Genomic DNA, 20,527 nt, shown 5'->3' with positions numbered 1-20,527 from the left:
AGGGACTTGCCCAGGGTCACACAGCTAGGAAGTGTCTGAAGCCAGATTTGGACCTCCCGTCTCTTGGCCTGGCTCTCCATCCACTGAGACACCCAAATGCCTGCCCCCTCCCAACTCAACTTTTTAACAAACCCTCAACGTCAGAATTTCCAACTCAACCACCAGGGCTCGGTCACTCAGACATCAGCTAGTTTTGGTCTGTGTGTGACGGCAGCACTGAGTTTATTTGGTTTACAGCCCCGGACCTCAGTTATCCTGTCCCAACCAATGTACTAACATATCAGTCTTACCAAGAAGCCCACTCGGCAGCCACATTTGTCAAAGAAACAAACAATTCTCTAAAAACAGTTCCAATTTTGACATCTAACAATGCATGTGGAACAAAACAGTATTCTTTCCTTCTGCAGAAAATGAAAATATTTATGGAGGGCTTGGGAAAAGCTATCTTAACTATAAAAGGCTAAAATAAGATTAAACACCTGAAAGTCCTCCCAAGTTTTGACCTTGATGGGATGGGGCACTGGCAAAAAATAAATTGGGTCACCCTGCTGATAAAAGTCTGTGGCCCAAGCTGGTGGTAAGAGTTTTTATCTGATGGATATCTGGTCCTAGAGGAATTCCATGACAGAAGCTGTTTGGGGAGAAAATACAGACCACATATTTGCTCATTCTGTTCACCTTGTCCAAAGTATTATTAGCCTCACGAATACAGCCACCAATACATTTCACTCCTTCATACTTGAAGAGGGAACAGTCTGACAACAGGAGTGACTCTAGAAATAAAAGCAGCTAATTGTCAATAGTAAGGGGGAAAAGGAGACAAGGATGCCTGTCTTCTTTTAGGCCTGGGGTTTTCACTTCATGGAAATAGAGCATTTTTAATCTCAAGCCAATTGTTAAAAACCATTGCTTTTCTAAAGTTCCAAAGGTCCTCCCCTTTCTGCTTACCCTCAATTGATCCTGTCCACAGCTAGTTTATACATAAAAGTTTGCTTGTTGTCTCCCCGTTAGATTGTAAGCTCCTTGTCAGTAAGGTCTGACTTTGGCTTCTTTTTTCTGTCCCCAGATCTTAGCCCAGTGTCTGGCACATAGTAGGTATGGCATAGGACAGTGTCTACCCAGGGAAAAGCAAGTAAAATTTAAACATAAATATCAGAAGAAAATCCCATAATTGCTCTCTCATTCAATTAAAACAAACAAAATATGTGTATTTTCACATCCACCTAAACCCATCAGATTACAGTTCCAATAAGGACTGTTGCCAGTTGTGATTTGAGGGTACATCTCCCAAAGGCTCTTTGCGAACTCTGAAAATCAGTAACATCCATCTTTCCTGACATCAAGAAATTCAAGAGGATGCCATCTTAACTGAACATTGGTTAGGGGAACATCTCGAAATGCACAGTTCTCTCTAATGCCAGGGGTGGGCACCCCCGGAAGGAGCAGCTCAAGTTCTGACAGAACCAAAGTACATGGAAAGCAGATGCCCAATCCCAGCGGATGCCAAACAAGACAGCCCGAGGGGGCTTTTCTAAATCTAATTACAGTTTCCATGATAATGATGCTGGTAATATATGCTTAGGCTGGGAAATGGTGAAAAGTACCTCAAAGCATCCCTCAGATTCCTCTTTGCACCAATTCCTGTTCCTTCTGTGGCCAATAACAGTAACGCTGATGGAGTCACTGGGGGTTAGACATGTTGGCCATGGCGGGCACCTATCATACGTCTTCCAAGGAAGAAGGCAGGTTGGGGAGTGAAACAGGTACGGCCAAGACACAAGTGTGGCGCCCTGAGGAAGCCCCCTCAGGAGACGGTCATAAGACCTGGATTCAAAATATACCTCCAGTCATCCCACTCTGTGAAACCTGGTGCGAACCAATTCGATTCCTGCCAGCAAATGTCTACTAAGGCAGAAATACAAAGCCAAGGATGAAACAGTCCTCATCCTTGGGGAGCTTATGTTCTGCCGGGGGAATATGAGAAATCCAAATGTCTATACACTGAACAGGGAAGGAGCGCTAACAAATGGCGGAGATATATGTGAGGATTATTACATAAATGTGTGATCTCTAAGGGCTTCCTGGCTGCACCACTCCATAAGAAGATCAGTAATGCACAGGAATCACCAGCCAAGAAGAGGGCTCATTACTTAACTTGCAGCCTCAGATTGTCGTAAGCAGACACACAGAGAATGGACGGTTTTACCAGGCGAACTGGAGTCGTTTGTATAAGATAGGAGATGGGTGGGATGAGACGAAGGCTATGCTGAGGACCGCACACGCAGGATTTCTGATTTAGCAAAGAGTGACCTCCAAGGCTTCTGAAGTCCCTCTTCCTCTGCCATTACTACCATGACCATGTCAGAGTCACGTAAGGAATGAAGGGGAAAAAAATCGATTGAACTGTTCTACAAAGCATTCCCCCCACTCCCTTTTATGATGCTAGTTTCTTAGATTTGATTCTGGAAATGGATAATTGCTACATCTGAGTTTATCTCAAGCAGAGCTTCTTCATCTTTTGGGTGTCATGGATTCCCCTTGAAGTCAGTGTGGTAAAGCCCATGGACTCCTCAGAATCATGTTTTTAAAAGTATTTTAAAAACACACACACACACAAAAGAAGACAATTATATTGAAATATAATTAGCTAACTTTTTTTTTTAAAACCATATCCTGGGCAGCTTGTGGGTCCTCGCTCAAGGCCTATCCTCCTGTCCCACCTGGAATCAGGCTGATTTTTTTGCTATTTAACAATAGCCACAGTGATCACTAAAGTTGGCATGATGGAATGCGAGGTCAGGAAACAAGGAGCAAAGGTCTCTGAGAAAACTCAAGGCCTTTTCCCCAGAAGCATCCTCCAGAAATAAATCAAGAGAGGTGCAAAGTCCAATACAAAGTCCATTACATATGCTGAGATTAATTAAATCTGGGTTTAATTTTCTAGCACAAAGTGATGGGAGATGGATCTGTCTGCATGCCACTTCTAATCAGATGGTCAGGAGGGGTAAGGAGAGGCTCCTGAGTAAGATCTGGAAGGCAACTGCAAGTTAGAATGTTTTTTATCAGGATCCCTCACAAGGTATCAGCATACCTTTGAACCCTAAAGATCTATAGTGTCATTAACTGGGACTTAATCACATGATAGTGCACCATCGTGGAGAACATTTTATATTCATGTTTAGCAGCATTAGAAGCAGCATCAATAGAAGGCAAAGCTCAAGAGTCAGAAAGACCTGAATTCAAATCTTTTCTCTGCCACATCCCAACTGTAAACTCAGAGAAGCCACTCAACCCTTCAAAGTTCCACGCATCTCTCTGGCAGAGAAGTTGCCAACTTGCACTGGCGGTGAGAGTTTCCTTACTGGAGAGTGTCCTATACCCATGAAATCCTCATTTAACCAGTGTATTTCTCATATGTATAATTTTGCCTTTCCAACCCAACCACACAGTGAGCACTTTGGGCAGGGGCACAACAAATTCCTGAATTTCATGTGGAGAGGAGCCCAGCACCAGGCACCCAAAAGACACAAGGATCCTGGGTTAATGAGTGAATAAAAGAGGAAGAGGAAGAAGTAACAATCATTTGGAAAATAGAAAGAGGGAAAGAACAAGCAAGGAAGGAAAGAACCCCAGGTTCCAGGCCAGTGTCATGCCTCTGCTATGGCCCTGGATCACTCCAACTTGCCCAGCCTTGATTCCCAGTAGTCTGTAAAACAGAGGCCATTCTCACAAGGCCCAGGGCAGTGGTTCATGCCAATGAGATAATGGACTGGGCAGACATCTAGGAGATAATGCTGGCTGGATAGTCAAGAAGTCCAAAGTTCCAATCTCTAACTCACACAGGTCACAGCACCCCTCAATGGCCCAGACAGCTCTCAAAGGCAAGAAAGTGGCAACCAGCAATGATAAGGGGAGTTTCCTCATCCAGGAGTTCCCTATAGCCATGAAATCATAGGACCAGGCCCCGTCTTAGTCTTATCCTATGGGAAAAAGAACTAGATTTGGAAAAAGAAGACACAGTCCAGAACTCGTCTCTGCCACTTGCTGAATGACCCTGAGCAAGAGGCTTACCCCAAATGGAGATCTGACAAGATGATCTAGAACAGCCCTTAGGCTCTAAATACTATGGTCAGAACCTTTTTTTCTTTTAAGCCATAAAAGATGTTCTAGATGTTAGCTACTGGTGTGACTTTTTCTCAACACATACCTTTTCAGACAAAGCTTTTAAACTGTCAAGGAATCTCTGCCAGAAATCCTTGAAGAGCGGTCGGTCGATTTTCTTCAGACTATCTTTGGTGCTAGCATCCACACTGACATACAGCTGGGTAACTGGCTCCAGGTTCCTTGGAAATTTAAAAAAGAAAAGAAAATGATACTTCAGCAAAGACCTTTCATGAGATTAAAGTTACAGTCTTTTAACATATGGAAATTCAACATTTCTCCACGTTCATGGGCTTCCAGCTGCTCCCATAATCCAAAAAGATAGCTCTTATCTATGATAATGCTGGCTTCCCACCTGCTACCAAAAGGTAGCAGGAAGCCCTGAAATCATTCCAAAAAGATGGCAAAGATGAATCAATGAGTCAATTAATCAGTTGAAAAAGCATTTTTAAGTGCTTACTCTGTACCAAGTACTGGGCTAAGCCCTGAAAAAGAAAAATGAAGATAGCCCCTGATCTCAAGAAGCTTATATTATAATGGCAGAATTCAACACCCAAAGGAATGGTAGCCAGAGACAGGGGTTTTGTTTGGAAAGCTAAAGGGTTGGTGAGTGGAGGAAGGAAGCGATTAATACCTAATTTCCAAATGCTATGAGATGACAACTAAGGTTTCACTTCAAGAAAGTCTAGATTTTAAAAGTTGGAAAGGAGTTCAGCAGCCATGGAATCCAATGACAAAGGAATCGCGATTCCACCGTACCTAAGAAATGGTCTTCCAGAATCTGCCTGAAGACTCCAAGGTCAAGGGAACCCATTAATCCCCTTTAAAAAAAAAAAAAAAAAAACCTTATATTCTGTCTTAGAATCAATACTAAGTATAGTTTTAAGACAGAAGGGCTAGGCAACTGGGGTAAGTGACTTACCCAAGGTCACATAGCTGGGAAGTATCTGACACCAAATTTGAACCCAGGTCCTCTCAACTCCAAGTCTGGAATTCTATCCACTGTTTTACCTAGCTGCCCCCAAACCCACTAATTCTTGAGGCAAATCATTCCACTTTTGGAGAGCTCTCACTGTTAGAAAGCTTTTTCTGACCTTGTGCCTAAATTGGCCTCTTTATCATTCCCAACAAGAGTTCTTGGTTCTGCTCTGCAGGAAAACAGAACAAGTGCTCTACTTCACCATAATAGTTCTTTGAACCCTTAAAGACAGATATCATATCCCCCTTCAAGTCCCCCAACCTGAGTCTTCTTTTCTCCATGCCTAGATTCTTCAACCAATGCTTCTATAACACAGTCTCGAGGCCCTTTACCATTCTCATAACCTCCCTTGGACATTCTCCAACTTTTTAATATCCATCCTAAACTGTAATGTCTATAGTTGTATGTGTGATGATACAAAAGAAACTGGGCCAAAGTTTAGGCTCAGGAGTTACAGTTTCTGTCTCCTACCTCTCTGGCTTCCTTTAGACCAGTGATTCCCAAAGTGGGCACTACCGCCCCCTGGTGGGTGCTGCAGCGATCCAGGGAGGCGGTGATGGCCACACTTTTTTTGTATTACATTCTATTCTGATTTCAATAAATAGTTTCATAATTTCCAGGGGGCGCTAAGTAATATTTTTTCTGGAAAGGGGGCGGTAGGCCAAAAAAGTTTGGGAACCACTGCTTTAGACTAATGGAACTGAATTTCAACTAAAATCCCACCTTCTACGGGGAGGCTTCCCCAACCCCTCTTAATTCTAGTGCCTTCCCTCTGTTCATTATTTCCTATATATCTTGTATATAGTTTACTATGTATATATTTATATACAATTTATATGTTTCTATGTTGTCTTCCCCATTAAATTATAAGATCCTTGAAGGCATGGACTTTCTTTTGCTTCTTTTTGTATTTCTAGCACTTAGCACTGTGCGTAGGACATAGTAGAAGCTTAATAAACATTTGCTGATTGAATTATTTTATTGGTTGATTGACCACTAAGGCACACCCACCCCTGCAGGTATCCTAGCAATGCTGAGAAGCCCCGGAGACAAAAATCAATGCAACCAAGACATCAGACATGTCCAAGACTTGGTGGTACTAAAGAATCCCCTTAGACAAACAGTGATGAGTCAACTCATTTCAACTCTACAGTTATTAAGCTCCTATTAACATGATGCTCATTATGCAAGGTCCCAAAGATATGAAAATGAAAACAAGATATGGCTCCTGTTATAAGGAAGGGATAAGCTTAGGAGGAAAATGTAGGTTTTCAGAGGACAGATGCATGAAACGAACAGGGAAAGATTCTGGAATGGTGCAGGGAAGGGTTACGCTGAAACTCAAAGACTGTTGGGTCTGTCTCTCTCAGGATGTGAACCTGGAGGGAGTGGATGCCAAGTCCTGAAGGTTTTGATCCTATCCTTATTGCTGCCTGTGTTGCTATCCTTGTGCTGTGTGTCCTGGAAGGAGACTCTAAGAGCCTGTCACTATCCTGTATCAACATCAAGCTGTCAGTAAGCAGAGGTCTGAGTCCACTCTGGACTTGGGACCTTTCCCTGGGTCCCTGCCTGATCTGTTATAAACCAGTATCTCTTGTAAAAACCAAGAGAGGGGTTTAGTGCAAGATAGTCAGAACAGGGACTGGGTTTACCGCTTAGCGAGGAAAGGATTATAAGAGTGGAAAATCAAATCATTGAAGACTCCTCATGAGAAGGCTTTAGATTCTGGGGTACTAAGCTAGTAAAATTAGTGTCCGGGATTTTCTCCTTTCCCTCTTAACCTCTCCCTTTGGAAATAAACTATACCTTTTATTTACTGTGACTTTGATTATCTGTGTGTTGGTCCCAGACCAGGCTTTGGCCTGGTCAGGGCTGTCTGTTAGGCCCTTTCACCCACAGTGTGCAAACCTTGATACTGGCCCAAAGTAATTCATTTAAACCCATCTAATTCCATCTCCAAAAATCCCCATATTACACTCCTCCCTACATGGGCTTATGAACCAGGAGTGGGGCACATTGCCATGTTGACTCTCCACTTAATGGTAGCAAATGCTGTTTAATTGTGATACTTACTTGGTCTTGCCCATCTACTGAAAAAAGACAATGAGAGCCTGCAATCTTTGTTTGTGGTATGATTACTAAAGTCACTAAAATCACAAATTTGTATAGTGTTTCCACAACTTACTAATCCAATGAACTTGCCCAAAAAGAGAAATATGACTAGTTTGGCATGATCTATTCTCAAAGCATACATACTGGCGTATGGGAAGTGCCATTTAATTCCAAATATTTGCAATCTATCTCTTTTTTAGAACATTTACAAGAACTCCAGCAAATGTCCATATGGTTGAAGTTTCTTACCACTACCAACTATATCATACCTCCAGTATTGGGTCTGTGATCTTGTTGTTCAACACACTATCTATGTCCTCCTTCTGCCTAATACTGTATTGGCAAAGGTATGGCACATATGCTGCAGCATGCCAGAAGGGGCAGGCTGCTCCTCTTCACCTCTCCACTGCACCTGAGCACATTTTTTGCATGCCCCATCCCTCTGCCCAGCAGGCCAATGAGAGTGCTTCCTCCCTCCATTCTCTGGAATAATGCAGGGGGCTCACAGGTGGCCTGAAGGGGCAGTTTGGGCACATGGACTCTAAAAGGTTCACCAACACTGGCCTATAGTATTCCATACTAATATAATGTGACTTTTTTTTTCCTTCCTTTGACCCACTTTCCTATTATACTTTCCGCCATGATTCCCCTTGTCCACTTCATGGATTTCTTGACATTCCATAAGTTCTTTTTTTTTAACCCTTATCTTTTGTCTCAGAATCAACCAATAATCAGTTCCAAAGCAGAAGAACAGTAAGGGCTAAGTAACTAAGATTAAGTGACTTGCCCAAGGTCACATAGGAAATGTCCAGGGCCAGATTTGAACCCAGGACCTCCTGTTTCCAGGCCTGTCACAATCCACTGAGTCATTGAGTTGCCCTTCCAATAGTTCTTAGAATACCTGCCTCCTTTGAATCTATTCTGTATCTACTGAATAAGTCCCACCCTACTATGAGTTTATGTACTCAAAGGATATCACGGTGGGAAGAGATCTGTCTCAGAGGATCTCATCTAATCCAACTTATACATAAACAAGAATGCTCTCCACAGCATAACTGACAAGTCATAAGTCCCATTCCACAAAAGGTCAATGAGACTAAGGGATTTTTTTTAATTTTATTTAATTGATTAAGAAAAATTTTCCATGGTTACATGATTCATGTTCTTTCCCTCCATTCCTCCCACACCCTCCCATAGCCAACGCACAATTCCACTGGGTTTTACATGTGTCATTGATCAAGACCTATTTCCATATTATTGATATTTGAACTAGAGTGACTGTTTAAAGTCTACTTCCCCAATCATATCCCCATCAACCCATGTGATCAAGCAGTTGTTTTTCTTCTGTGTTTCTACTCCCACAGTTCTTTCTTTGGATGTGGATAGCATTCTTTCTCATAAGACCTAAGGGATTTTTTAAACCAAATTTACCACTTTACATCAACAACTTCAAGAAAGACATGGGACATAACTGCATCCTGAAAATTAACAACCAACATGACTAAGTGGGCAATGGAAACATCCATGAAAAGATTAGGATAAACAACTCATAAGGAACTCTAAAGAAGAATAAAGACAAAACCAAGGAATTTCGAGACCAAAAAAAAGGAGCTGGTCACATGGCAAGAATGAGGGTAGCCAAGGGACAGAGAATGCTCCACTCTTATCTTTGCAATATCCTAAGAAAACCAGAAAGGCCTCCAGGTCATTGGGTGGATTCCCTGGGACAAATTTATGGGAAGACATGACCAAGAAATGGAAAGGATGAGCAGGAAAAGATGAACTGAGATCAGCCTCATTGAAGGGAACTTGAAAATTGATGAGATCACAAATCTATTTGAATTTGAATATACCCAAATTTGAATCTAAATATACCCAAAGCTTTGCACAGAAATATCTGAGGCCAGGAGTATGATAACTGTCCCTCTTATTCATCACAGACTCCCATGAATTATTGACATTTTCCACTACTTTTTTCTAATGTCATATTCTACTGCTTTCTAGAAAATTTAACTTGGTGGGCAGATGGATAATTTTCTCACTCTTCTTCTGTATCAAATTTTCAAGTTTCCAAGAAAATCACTTTTTTACCAGTACTATTTTGATGCATCCCATGCCTAACTAAGGATCCTTCATTACTATATCTTAAGCCATTATTCACAAATTCATATTCCATTCTCAGATAACATTATTAAGTAAATCAATCTTTATCTTTAGAAGCTTCATCCAGTAAAAATGATAAAAACACTACTTGTGTTCTAAGATCTTCAGGTTTCTGGTTTAGGATTATATCATCCCTAGTCATGCCTTCTAAGTTTCTTCTGACAAGATCAACTGTTCCCATATAAGCTACCAGGAGAAAAAGACTGATGACTGATTTTGATTATCTGAACTCATAAAAAAGTTCACAGATAGATGCTTGCATTCCCCTTGCCTAGGAAGAGATTTAGAAGATTTAGAAGGGAATGTCACTCACTACAAATGTAGAAATGTCAAATAAATCTCCTAAGCAAGTGAAAAAAATCTGCAAACTAATGATGTGAATGTATCTGCAAGCCTAATTTAGAGGTAGAACTCTTGTAAGACCCAGGAATATTTCCCTACTGAGCAAAATAATTTTTCTAAACAAACCATACTATTTGCTGAAGACACAAAGAAATGGTGCCTCATTACTTTAAAAAACATTAGTGTGCCTTATCCTTATATCACAAACCTCATCCATTTGGGTAACAACCTAAACTACTTTAACTCAAAAATATTTTTATTTTTTAATGGAAAGGTTACAGAATGCCAACCTAAATGGATACTTGCTACTAACAATGAAAGGTATTTATCTTGAAGGTGCCTGATACAAAATGAGAACTATTTCATCACAACTACTTGGATTGTGAATGGTAAAATCCAAGGGTGGTGATTATTTTACAGTCACTTCTCTAGTACTGGCAGAAGGAAAAAAGGTGCTCATATATCTAAGACAATGGCCTCATGAGAGAGCTTCCTGTCCGAAAAGATCATTCCTAAGGATGACTACCAGAGACTGTCATTACATCCAAGGTAGGATTTATTTATGAATAAATTCTAGGGCTGACATAAGTAAACAATGTAACCCTTAAAGCAGATGGTAAGAGAACAGAAGAACACAGGGGGAAATAATCCTTGGAGACAGTTAACTCAAGGAGGTAGTCTTCCTAAAAAATAAAGAGATAACTCTGTTTGGGGGCGGTGAGAGGTCTGGCTGCCAGAAGAAGGAAGAGAAGGTCTGAGGGGAATAAGCTGAGCCTCCCTGATTTCATCTCTGCCTAGCAATTGCCTTGGTGCTATTCAGGAGGAAGAAGCTATTCATTTGCCTGTCTTCCCTTATTATTGTAATCCAAAAGACAGAATGAAATCATTTTAATTAAAAAGTACAATCTGAAAATTATCATAATATCCCATACAGCTATATTTAACACCTATGTCACAGGCTCTCAAACTTTTCAGACGTTCCTATGGTTGATCCCTGGGATAAATGAATGAGGAGTACAAAAACAGGACAACAGGGTTCCCAAACCAAAAGCCAATCTCCATTAAATAAGTTAATTCATGTGAGCATGAGTATTCCAATGGCTTGCATGCTGATCAGCGAACACTGAGTTGGTAACAGTCACTTATTCTGTGAGCGCCTGGCAGTGGCGAGACGAATGCTTTTTCTAGTATTCGAGATAGTAGGTTGTTCCATATCCCAGAGGGGCGAGGGCCACACACGTGTGCACACACACACACACACACACGCACGCACACGTACACGCACACACACACACATGTGCACACACACGCACACGTGCACACACACGCACGCACACACACACAATGTCATCGTGTCTAGTTTCACTGGTCAGAAAAAAAGAAATCAAAGTTAAAAACCAACAGTGCGCTCACTGCTGAGGAAAGCGATGACGGCAATGCCTGGGGGACGACAGCCCGATGCCGCCAGATCAGCTGGAGCGGCGACGGGCAACCTTTTAAGCTCGGTGTGTCAGAATTCACCAAAAGCCAAGCATCACTCGGGTGGTGCGTCACTTCGAGAAAAAAGCCATAATGTCACAACATTTATAATTTAAATAACAAAATGTATCATTGTAACATAGAACTGTATTTAATAAACCAAAACTAATTCTGTAACTTACCTGCTTAGTGGCAGCCGCTTTGGCCCACAGACCCCCGGCACGGTGTCTACACTACACCACAGCGAATGTCTCGTACTTCTCTGTATGCGGCACATCGAACATGCTACGTGTCAGTGCTGACACGCGTGTCCTAGGTCTGCCAGCAGGGGCTAGAGCGTGCTTTCCCCAGGCTATCCTGTGTCATTTGGTTGTGTGCAAATACCAGGCCACGGAGAGAAGAGCCTAACAAGCAGGGGGTCGCCGCGGGCTCTCCCACTGACGTGGCCTTCCTGTGGGCAGGGACGTGGCGTTTGGGCCGCTGCCACACCAGATACAAATAGGAATCAGTCTGGCATAACGATTCACAGACCTCACAGGCAGAGTCAAAGAAGGAATGATGGCAGCCATTACTGTTAGCAGAAACAGATACAAGCTGCTCTCTTGGGGTGAGGCTACGTTTGGATGCATTACTGTGGATCGAAGGGACAAAAAGTCATGAGCTCTTGGTCTGCGGGCCTCTCGGACGCAGAAGCAACAAGGGCTCCAAGTTGCATCATGGGTTATTTTTCTCTCTCATCTCATCTTTACACCCGGAGTCCGTGTAGAAAGAGCAAAACTTGGCAGGAGTCAGGAAGTAGCTGAGAAGACTTAGGAGAGCAAATGGGTATAGCAGCTGCTTCCAAGATCCTTTGGGGGGAACCTTCTATAGATAAAAAAAATGTGGTAGGATCCAAAACACCTAAGAACTCCAGAGAGCTAAAACTTAGAATAGTAAAAGCAGAAAAAACCATAGAATGGGCAAAACTAAGTCGAAGGAGGACTGCTTGGCCCACATCACAGTGGCAGTGTAAGACTATAAGCTACAGCCTGATTCTAGAGGTCTCGTCTCTGGCAGGGAGGCAGTGGACTCAGGGCACAGAAAGAGTCAGACATTCTTGGACACAGCCAAAGAGGGAATTTGTTCTATATGTATTTGTGACCAGGCTTTTTCATTTTATTTTTATTTTTATTTTTAAAGCAAGGGGAAGACTATGGAGGCAGAGCCAAGGTAGAAACCCAAGCCAGGACCCAGATGAATTCTCCCAACACACTCCTCTAAATAACTTTAAATAATATATTAAATCAAATTTTGGAGTGGCAGAGCCAACAAAAGGTCAGAAGGAGACAGCCTAAAACAACTTAGTAGGTCTGCAGGGGAATTCTGTGACAGCAAAGTGGGTGCAGGCCTGGATCACATCAGGAATACCAGCATTAGGCCTTGGAGACAGCCTTACTAGCAGCCAGAGCAACAGCAGCAGCAGCAGCCTGAGGAGCTCTCAATCCAGAGACGATGGTAAGGAGGTAGGACAAATGGCCAGAGATTACAGGGGCCCCCTGCTGGCACCGAGTGTAGTAGGTGCCGAATGGCAACTCTATTGCCCACAAGCAGTTCCAGCTCACAGTTCCAAAGCAGAGAGAAGTGATTATGAATCATCACAAGGTAATTGAGGTCCTGGTCATAGTTCCAGGGCCAAGAGGAATACTAGTTCTTGTGACTGCAGGTAAACAGGAGACTTGTTCACAGAGAGAACCAGGCTGGGAAAATGAACAACCAGAACTTGGTCATAAAAACTGCTGTACATGTTAGTGATAGAATATTATTGTGCTATGAGAAATGATTAGTAAAATGACTTCAGAAAAAGCTGTAAAGATCTGTAGGAATTGATGCAGAGTGAAATACACAGAACTGGGAGAACTATGTATAACTTAAGTTAAGAACCATTAACAGCAATACTATATGATGATTATCTGTGAAAACTTGGCTACTCTCAGCAAAGCAATGAAATGGGATAAACCTGAAAGATTTATGACAGGGAATATTATCTACCTCCAGAGAAAGAACTGATGGAGTCATCTTTCACATGAGTGTATTTATGGTTTTGTTTTGGGGTTCTGGCTATGTGTGAGTTTGCTCTAACAACAATCAATATGAAAGCATGTTTTTGCATGACAATAAAAATAAAACTTTAAAAAGAGAGAGAGAAGACTAAAAGAAAAATGTCATTTCGACAAAAGCCCAATCAGAATTCCTAGAAGAGTTAAAGAAGGAAATAAGAGTGGTAGAGGAAAAATTAGGAAAAGAAACAAGATTAGCAAAAGACTAATGGGGGGAAAAAAAGTCAGACGCTTGGTAAAAGAAGCCCAAAATAAAAAACAGAATTATAAAATTTTGGTAAAAGCATAAAAATTTACTGAAGAACCCCTTTAAAAACAGAAGAGGTCTGGGGGCAGCTGGGTGGCTCAGTGAATTAAGAGCCAGGCTGAGAGACAGGAGGTTCTAAGTTCAAATCCGGCCTCAGACACTTCCTAGCTGTGTGACCCTGGGCAAGTCATTTAACTCCCACTGTCTATCCCTTACCAATCTTCTGCCTTGGAACCAATACTGAGTATTGATTCTGAGATAGAAAATAAGGGCTTAAAAAAAAAAGCTGTCAAATGGAAAAAGGCATATAAAAGTTCTAGAAAATAAATTCTTAAAAATTAAAATTGGACAAGTAGAAACTAGTTACTCTATGAGACTTCAAGAAACAATAAAACAAAGCCAAAGAAAATTTAAAAATGGAAGAAAATGTGAAATATCTCCTGGGAAAAATAACTTCCCTGGAAAATTGATTAAGGAGAAGTCATTTAAGAATTATTGAACTACCAGAAACTCATGACCAAAAAAAAAAAAAAAAAAAGCCTAGACATCATATTTCAAGGAATTATAAAGAAAAACTATGCCTAACAGTTATATCCAGGGGGTAAAACAGAAATTGAAAGGATATACCAATCATTTCCTGAAAGAAATCCTGCAATGAAAACTCCCCAAGAATATTTTAGCCAAATTCCAGAGTTCTCAGGACAAGGAGAAAATATCACAGGCAGACAAAAAGAAACAATTCAAATATTATTGGATATTTGTTAGGATATTAGTACCATAACAAGATTCAGTACCTTCAAATTAAAGGATTGGAAGACTTAAAATATATTCTAGAAAGCAAAGGACCTAGAATTACAACCGAAAATCACCTACCCAATAAAATTGAGTATAATCCTACAGAAGAAAAAAATGAGTATTAAATGAAATAGAGGGCTTTCAAACATTCCTGATGGAAAGATCAAAGTCAATGGTCTCTTTACCTAAATTTTTCCACTTTCACTCTTTCCACCTTTTTATAAATAAAGCTGCTAAAAGTCATTTTGACTTAAGCTGTAATATTTTTAAATCAACGATCACAATATTACTTTAGAACTTTCATATTTAGCATAAAACCTAAATTTTAAATTCTTACAAGTCAAAGCATCAGAAACTAGAATCTAACCTTAAGTCACATATAAGGCATGTGTGGGACAGAAAGACACAAAGAATTGAAATGAAGGGCTGGAGCAAAGTCTATTATGTTATAGTTCAAGTGAAGATGGCAGGGTAGCAATCATGATCACAAATAAAGTAAAAGTAAAATTGGACCTAATTGAAAAAGATAATCAGGAAAACTACATTTTGCTAAAAAGTACCATATACAATGAAGTAATATAAAAAATATTTCAGCAAGTTTCTCTGATAAAGGCCTTATTTCTCAAATATATTATAAGGGATAAAAATTAAAGGATTTTGTTAGATAATAAACTTTATAAAAACATAATACTTCTAGTATTAAACATTAATTTAATTCTTACAATATAGGGAACTAAAGCAAATTTATAAAAATAAGACCCATTCTTTAATGATAAATGGTCAAAGGATATAAAGAGGCAGTTTTCAGAAGAAGAAATCAGTACCCCTATGAAAATATCTATAACCCCATGAAAAAATGTTCTAAATTAATGAGGGAGGGAAGGTCCTATGGGAATAACCAATGCCTGAAGGCCCTGGTGAGGATCATTTGCCTTGATTAGTGAGAACGCCCCAGACCGATCAGCCCTACAGTTGTATATAAAACACCTCCCCTTAGAGAGGGGGCACACTCCTCCAAGAAGGAGAAGAGCATACATCTACTCACTAAAGGAGAGGAGCTCATATAGTATGTTGCCTCCATACCCACAGTAAAGTCCTGTTTTACTCACCACGGAGAAAGTCTGAGGCTGGGTTCTTTTCCAGAATGACACAGATGAACACTTTACTCACATTAAAATCACTACTGATTAGAGAAAAGCAAGTTAAAACAACTCTCAGATACCCCCTCACACCTATTAGAAATGACAAATGCTGGGAGAGGGATTAGGGAAAATAAGAACATTAATGAACAGTTGGCTGAGTAGTAAACTAGTCCAATCACTCTGGATAACAGTCTGGAACTACGCCCATAGCTATAAAACTGTGCATATGCTTTGATTCAGCAATACCACAACTAGGTCTGTAGCCCAAAACGATCAAAGAAAAAGGACAAAGACCAATATGTACAAAAATAATTATAGCAACTCTTTTTGTGGTGGCAAAGAATTAGAAATTGAGGAGATGGGCATCATTAGGGAATGGCTGAACAAGTTGTGTATAAAATTGTCCTACATGAAATGATGAGAAGAGTAGTTTCAGAAAAAACATGGCAAGATCTATATGAACTGATGCAAAGCTTTGCGGGTTATCTTTTTTTTTTTGCAAAATATAGAAATATGTTTTGGATGATTTCACATGTATAATCAATGTTATATAGCATTTGCCTTCTCAATGGGTGACGGAGGACTGGGAAGAAGAGAGAGTTTAAATTTTGGACTCAAAATTTAAAAACCAGAACAAAAAAAAAAGACCAGAACAGCCAAGCTGCTCCTAACTGACAAAGGGACTGTTGATCAACTGTCACCCTGGGCCAGAGGCTTTGAATCCAACAGGCAAGGTAACAGGTTTTAACAGGTTTTAATTATGTACAACTAAAATAAAGGTGGGAAAGGGTTTTCTATACTTAAAACCTAAAGGATAAAACCACAAGGCAAGGGGAGGACTTATTCTACTCTAATGTAAGTGATCTAACAGGGCCCAAGGAGCAACAATGCCTAAGACCCATCATCAGAGAGTACTCCTCGCTCTGAGTGCTGGGCTTAGCCTACAGTGTAGCCATCTATGGTTTGGGGTAATGATAACATACAGAAAATATAGGACAAACAGTGCTCCTAGAGATGTGACACTGAAGTGAAAAACCAACTATAAACTGATGATGATGATGTGAGAGTTCTCCATTGCTATATGAGTTAGAGAGTACTTATCCATCCTGTCTCACCTGGTTATCACCATAAGGATAGAATCAAGTATTATTGTCCTCATTTTCCAGATAAAAAAACTGAGGTTCAGAGATGTTAGAAGCCATCCTTCTGGCCTCAGAGTTAATCAGTGGCAGAAGCAGAACTAAAATCTTTCTCTTTACCTCTCTCACCTGCCTCTTCCTCAGACTGGGAGGGCATTCATTCACCTCCTGCCAGAGTCTTCCTCTAGAAAGGGCTCAGGGCTTTGCAGAGGCCTCCATTTTTCAACAGCAGCTCTGCTCAGTTTTGACTCCAAGAAGCATCATGCCTCTGGTGCCCCAACCTTCATAGCCCTGGTGCCCCTTTCTTCAGCTTCTTTTTGTGTATTGCCTCCCCCATTTAACTCTAAGCTCCTTTAGGATAGAAACTATCTTTCCTTTTCTTATTTGTATCCCCAGGGCATAGCACAGAGTCTGGCACATCGAGGGCACTTAATAAATATTTACTAATTGAATTAAATTGCACAAGATCTTCTAACTGCAAACACAGTGGTCTACCCATACTACTATATATAGGAATAAAGAGAGCCTAGTAATAATAATGAGAGCCAAGTAACCTATGTTACGATAGAGGGGAGATAGAGAGAGTTTATGTGGTGAGTCTCTCTTCTAGCTCTCCCCTCTCACTGAATATACTCTGGGAGACTTCAAGGGAGTGTCACCCCAAAACTGGGTGACCTAGATGGTCATGCCACCCCACAGGAGTTGGGGACATGGCTTCCCTATAAGATGAGGTATGTGGTACCCCAATCTGATTCTGAACGAAGACAGGGTTCACGCAAGCCTCCCCCCCAAGGTCAGTCAACTTTACAGCGGGTGGTCTGGCTCCAAGATGGAGGCAGCCAGACCAAGCTGTGATTTCCCTCCCCCTCGTTATCTCTCAGGCACTCGGGAACACTATCTGACTAATGAATGGGTTTTACTATTCACAATTTAGGGGTTGGAGAAAGGGGTGAAGGGCTGAGGGATTTTGGGGTGCCCTCTTCTCTATTCCTAAGGAGTCCGTCACTTATGTGGGAACCTTAATGGCTCACACTCCTAAGTGTCTCCCCTCGCCCCTTCTCCTTTTGTTTCTGTTTCTATCCTTTTCTATAATTGCAAGTTAGACCAGAAAGGGTCTCTCAGCAAGGTTGGGTAATGGGAGAAGGAGCCTAAGAGATCACTCCCCAAATGGAGCCCAAACACTTAGCTAACTCAGTGGTTGACATCTTGCTATATGGGTTAGAGAGTACTTATCCATCCTGTCTCACCTGGTTATCACCATAAGGATAGAGTGAGAAGCAACAGAATGGCTGACAAGGGAATCTGGGTTTCAGTGTCCAAAGAAAGATCCTCAGGAAGCCCTCAGGACTGGGTCTGAGCTGGGACGTCCACCTCCTCCCTCTCACAGACCCCGCTGGAAACCTCCTCCTCCTTCTTACTCCTCTGGAGAATTACCCAGAATCCCTCTGGTCTCAAGTGTCACCAACTGTCAGCCATTCCCTCTCTGGCTCCTTTTGTCCCATCCCCCTTTGCACCAATTCCATCCTTACATATATTATCTCATTTTTTCCCCTTTAAAACACTTACTTTTTCTTTTAGTAACAACTCTAAAACAGAAGGGCAAAGACTAGGCAGACAGGGTTAAGCGGCTTGTTCAGGGTCACACAGCTAGGAAGTGCCAGAGGCCAGATTTGAACCCAGGACTTCCTGACTCCAAGCCTGGCTCTCTATCCATTGTGCCACCTAGCTTCCCCTTATATTAACCTCTTTAAAATCTGAATATAAAGAACAGAGATAAAATCGGAGAGACTCTTCGGAACAGATTCTGCCCTTTACTGTTTTCCTAGTCCTGTTGACATTTCTGAGATGAAAACCTGTCAAATATTAGCTGAGGGAAGGCTTACAGCACTGATACCTTCAGATGGGCAGGCAGCCTCTGAATGTGATCATGAAGTACGGCCCTGAATAGCAAAAGATCTTCCGGGCAATGTCTCCAGGCTTTCCTCTTAATCTGATAAGGTTCCTTCTTGGAAGTAATCATACACTTGTCGGTTTTTCCAGGTGAAAGGGCAAGGTGAAAAATCAAAATGACAAGAATTGTCTAAAATGACAACCAAGTACTCTGCTATCTATCATCAAAATACACATATATGGACCAGCAAGGTGGCTCAGTGGATAGAGAGTCAGGCCTGGTGTTGGGAGGACCTGGGTTCAACTCTGTTCTTGGACACTTCCTAGCTGTGTGACCCTGGGCAAGTCACTTAACCCCCACTGTCTAGCCCTTACTGCTCTTCTGATTTACAATTGATACTAAGACAGAAAGTTTTTTAAAATACATAAATATGTATGTATATGTATATATATATATCCACACATACATCACATGTAACCATTTTATCTGACATGAACTGTAAAAACATGATCAAAAATGTTTTTTTCTTATAAGTACAATAAATTTTTAAAAGGTCCACAATGCTAAAGATACATTCAATACATCTTTATTAATGAACATAATTCAAGAGGTTCTTACTTATTGACCTACCCATCACAGTAAAAGCAAATTACCCTGTTTAAAAAACCATATCCACATTTTTGAGGGAAAATGCCACATAATCCTGTGCAAGGTTTCCACAGTGTTTTTTCCAATGCAAAATACTCAGCCAATTGTTTTGCATTGTTTTTTTTATAGCTGTGAAAGGTAAAGGGCTAACTTTAAAAAAAAAAAAAACAAATAGAAGGAAGCCTCATACATAAGGGTGCTAGAAAGATGCATTAAATCAAGAAATATATATATATTTTTAAAAGCTTTAAAATATCTCCCTTTGCCCATCAAATTGGCAAAAACAGCTTTAAAATTATTAAATCCCATGTTGACAGAGTTGTTAGAAGACAGGCACTCTTCCTTCATTGTGGGTATTTGTAATAGACAGGAACGAGCTCGTCACAGAAGCTTTTGGCAATTTCCAACAACAGTCTTAAACACCAATGCAACTATCAATAATATGTAAATAAGTCTTGACTGATCACACATGTTAAAAACAGTGGAAATGCGTGTTGGATATGGGGAGGAGGTGAAGGGGGGGGTGAAGGGGAAAGTAAAAACAGGAATCATGTAACCATGGAAAATTTTTTCTAAAAAAATAAAATATTAAAAAAAAAAAAAAACAGGCTATCCCCTTTGACCCAGCAATACTGTTCTTGGGAATATTTGCCAAAGATAATTAAGGGCAGGGAGTAGAGGGAGAATCATTCATAGTTGCTTTATTTGTAATAGTGAAAAACTGGAAACAACTTCCTAGCCACCTCCACAACCCACTGCCTGTATATTCCAGGCATGACTTCCACCTTTACCATCCCCACCAGTGAAATTCTCATTTCTGTTTCTGGGATGCCACGCTCTGTGGAGCCTTCCTTCCCCTGATTTTTTCCAGAATCGGGGCTCCGTGCTACTCCTTAGGATTGTCCATGCCATCCTGCCACAAACTGCCCCTTTTCCAGCTCTCCTGAATTGGCTTCCTTTTCCCATTAGAATGGAAGCTCCCTAAGAGCAAGGACTGTCTTCTGCTTTCCTTTGTATCCCCAGTCCTTAGCACCATGCCTGGCACAGAGGCAGCCTGCTTTATCTATCTATATACCCAACAAGGAGACGATCCTTAAATAATGATATAGTCATACAAGAGATTACTGTATAAGATGGCAATTATGAAGAAAACAGAGAGATATGGAAAACCATCAAAGTGATACAAAAGAGAGATGGCCAAGTTGAATTGAGTCAATAAATATTGGTTGGGTGTCTACAAGGGGCCAGACACTAGGCTAAGCCCTGGGGATACAGACCTGCCCTCAAGAATCTCCCAATCTAACGGAAGAAATGGCATGTGAACAACCATGTA

General features: G+C 41.0%; 1 protein-coding gene across 1 annotated transcript in view; it reads right to left on the bottom strand.

Moving 5' to 3' along the window:
- Positions 1–20,527, bottom strand: part of LOC123244524 (S-adenosyl-L-methionine-dependent tRNA 4-demethylwyosine synthase TYW1-like) — a 282,947-nt gene that overhangs the window by 135,717 nt on the left and 126,703 nt on the right. Inside the window, exon 13 of the mRNA XM_044673037.1 lies at positions 4,208–4,343. Within this exon, the coding sequence (XP_044528972.1) occupies positions 4,208–4,343 (136 nt within the window). The remainder of the gene's footprint in view (positions 1–4,207; positions 4,344–20,527) is intronic.

This window comes from Gracilinanus agilis, chromosome 4 (genome assembly GCF_016433145.1).
Source record: "Gracilinanus agilis isolate LMUSP501 chromosome 4, AgileGrace, whole genome shotgun sequence".
Classification (NCBI taxonomy): domain Eukaryota; kingdom Metazoa; phylum Chordata; class Mammalia; order Didelphimorphia; family Didelphidae; genus Gracilinanus; species Gracilinanus agilis.
Note: the sequence above shows the minus strand (reverse complement) of the source record. Positions and strands in the feature narration are given on the sequence as shown.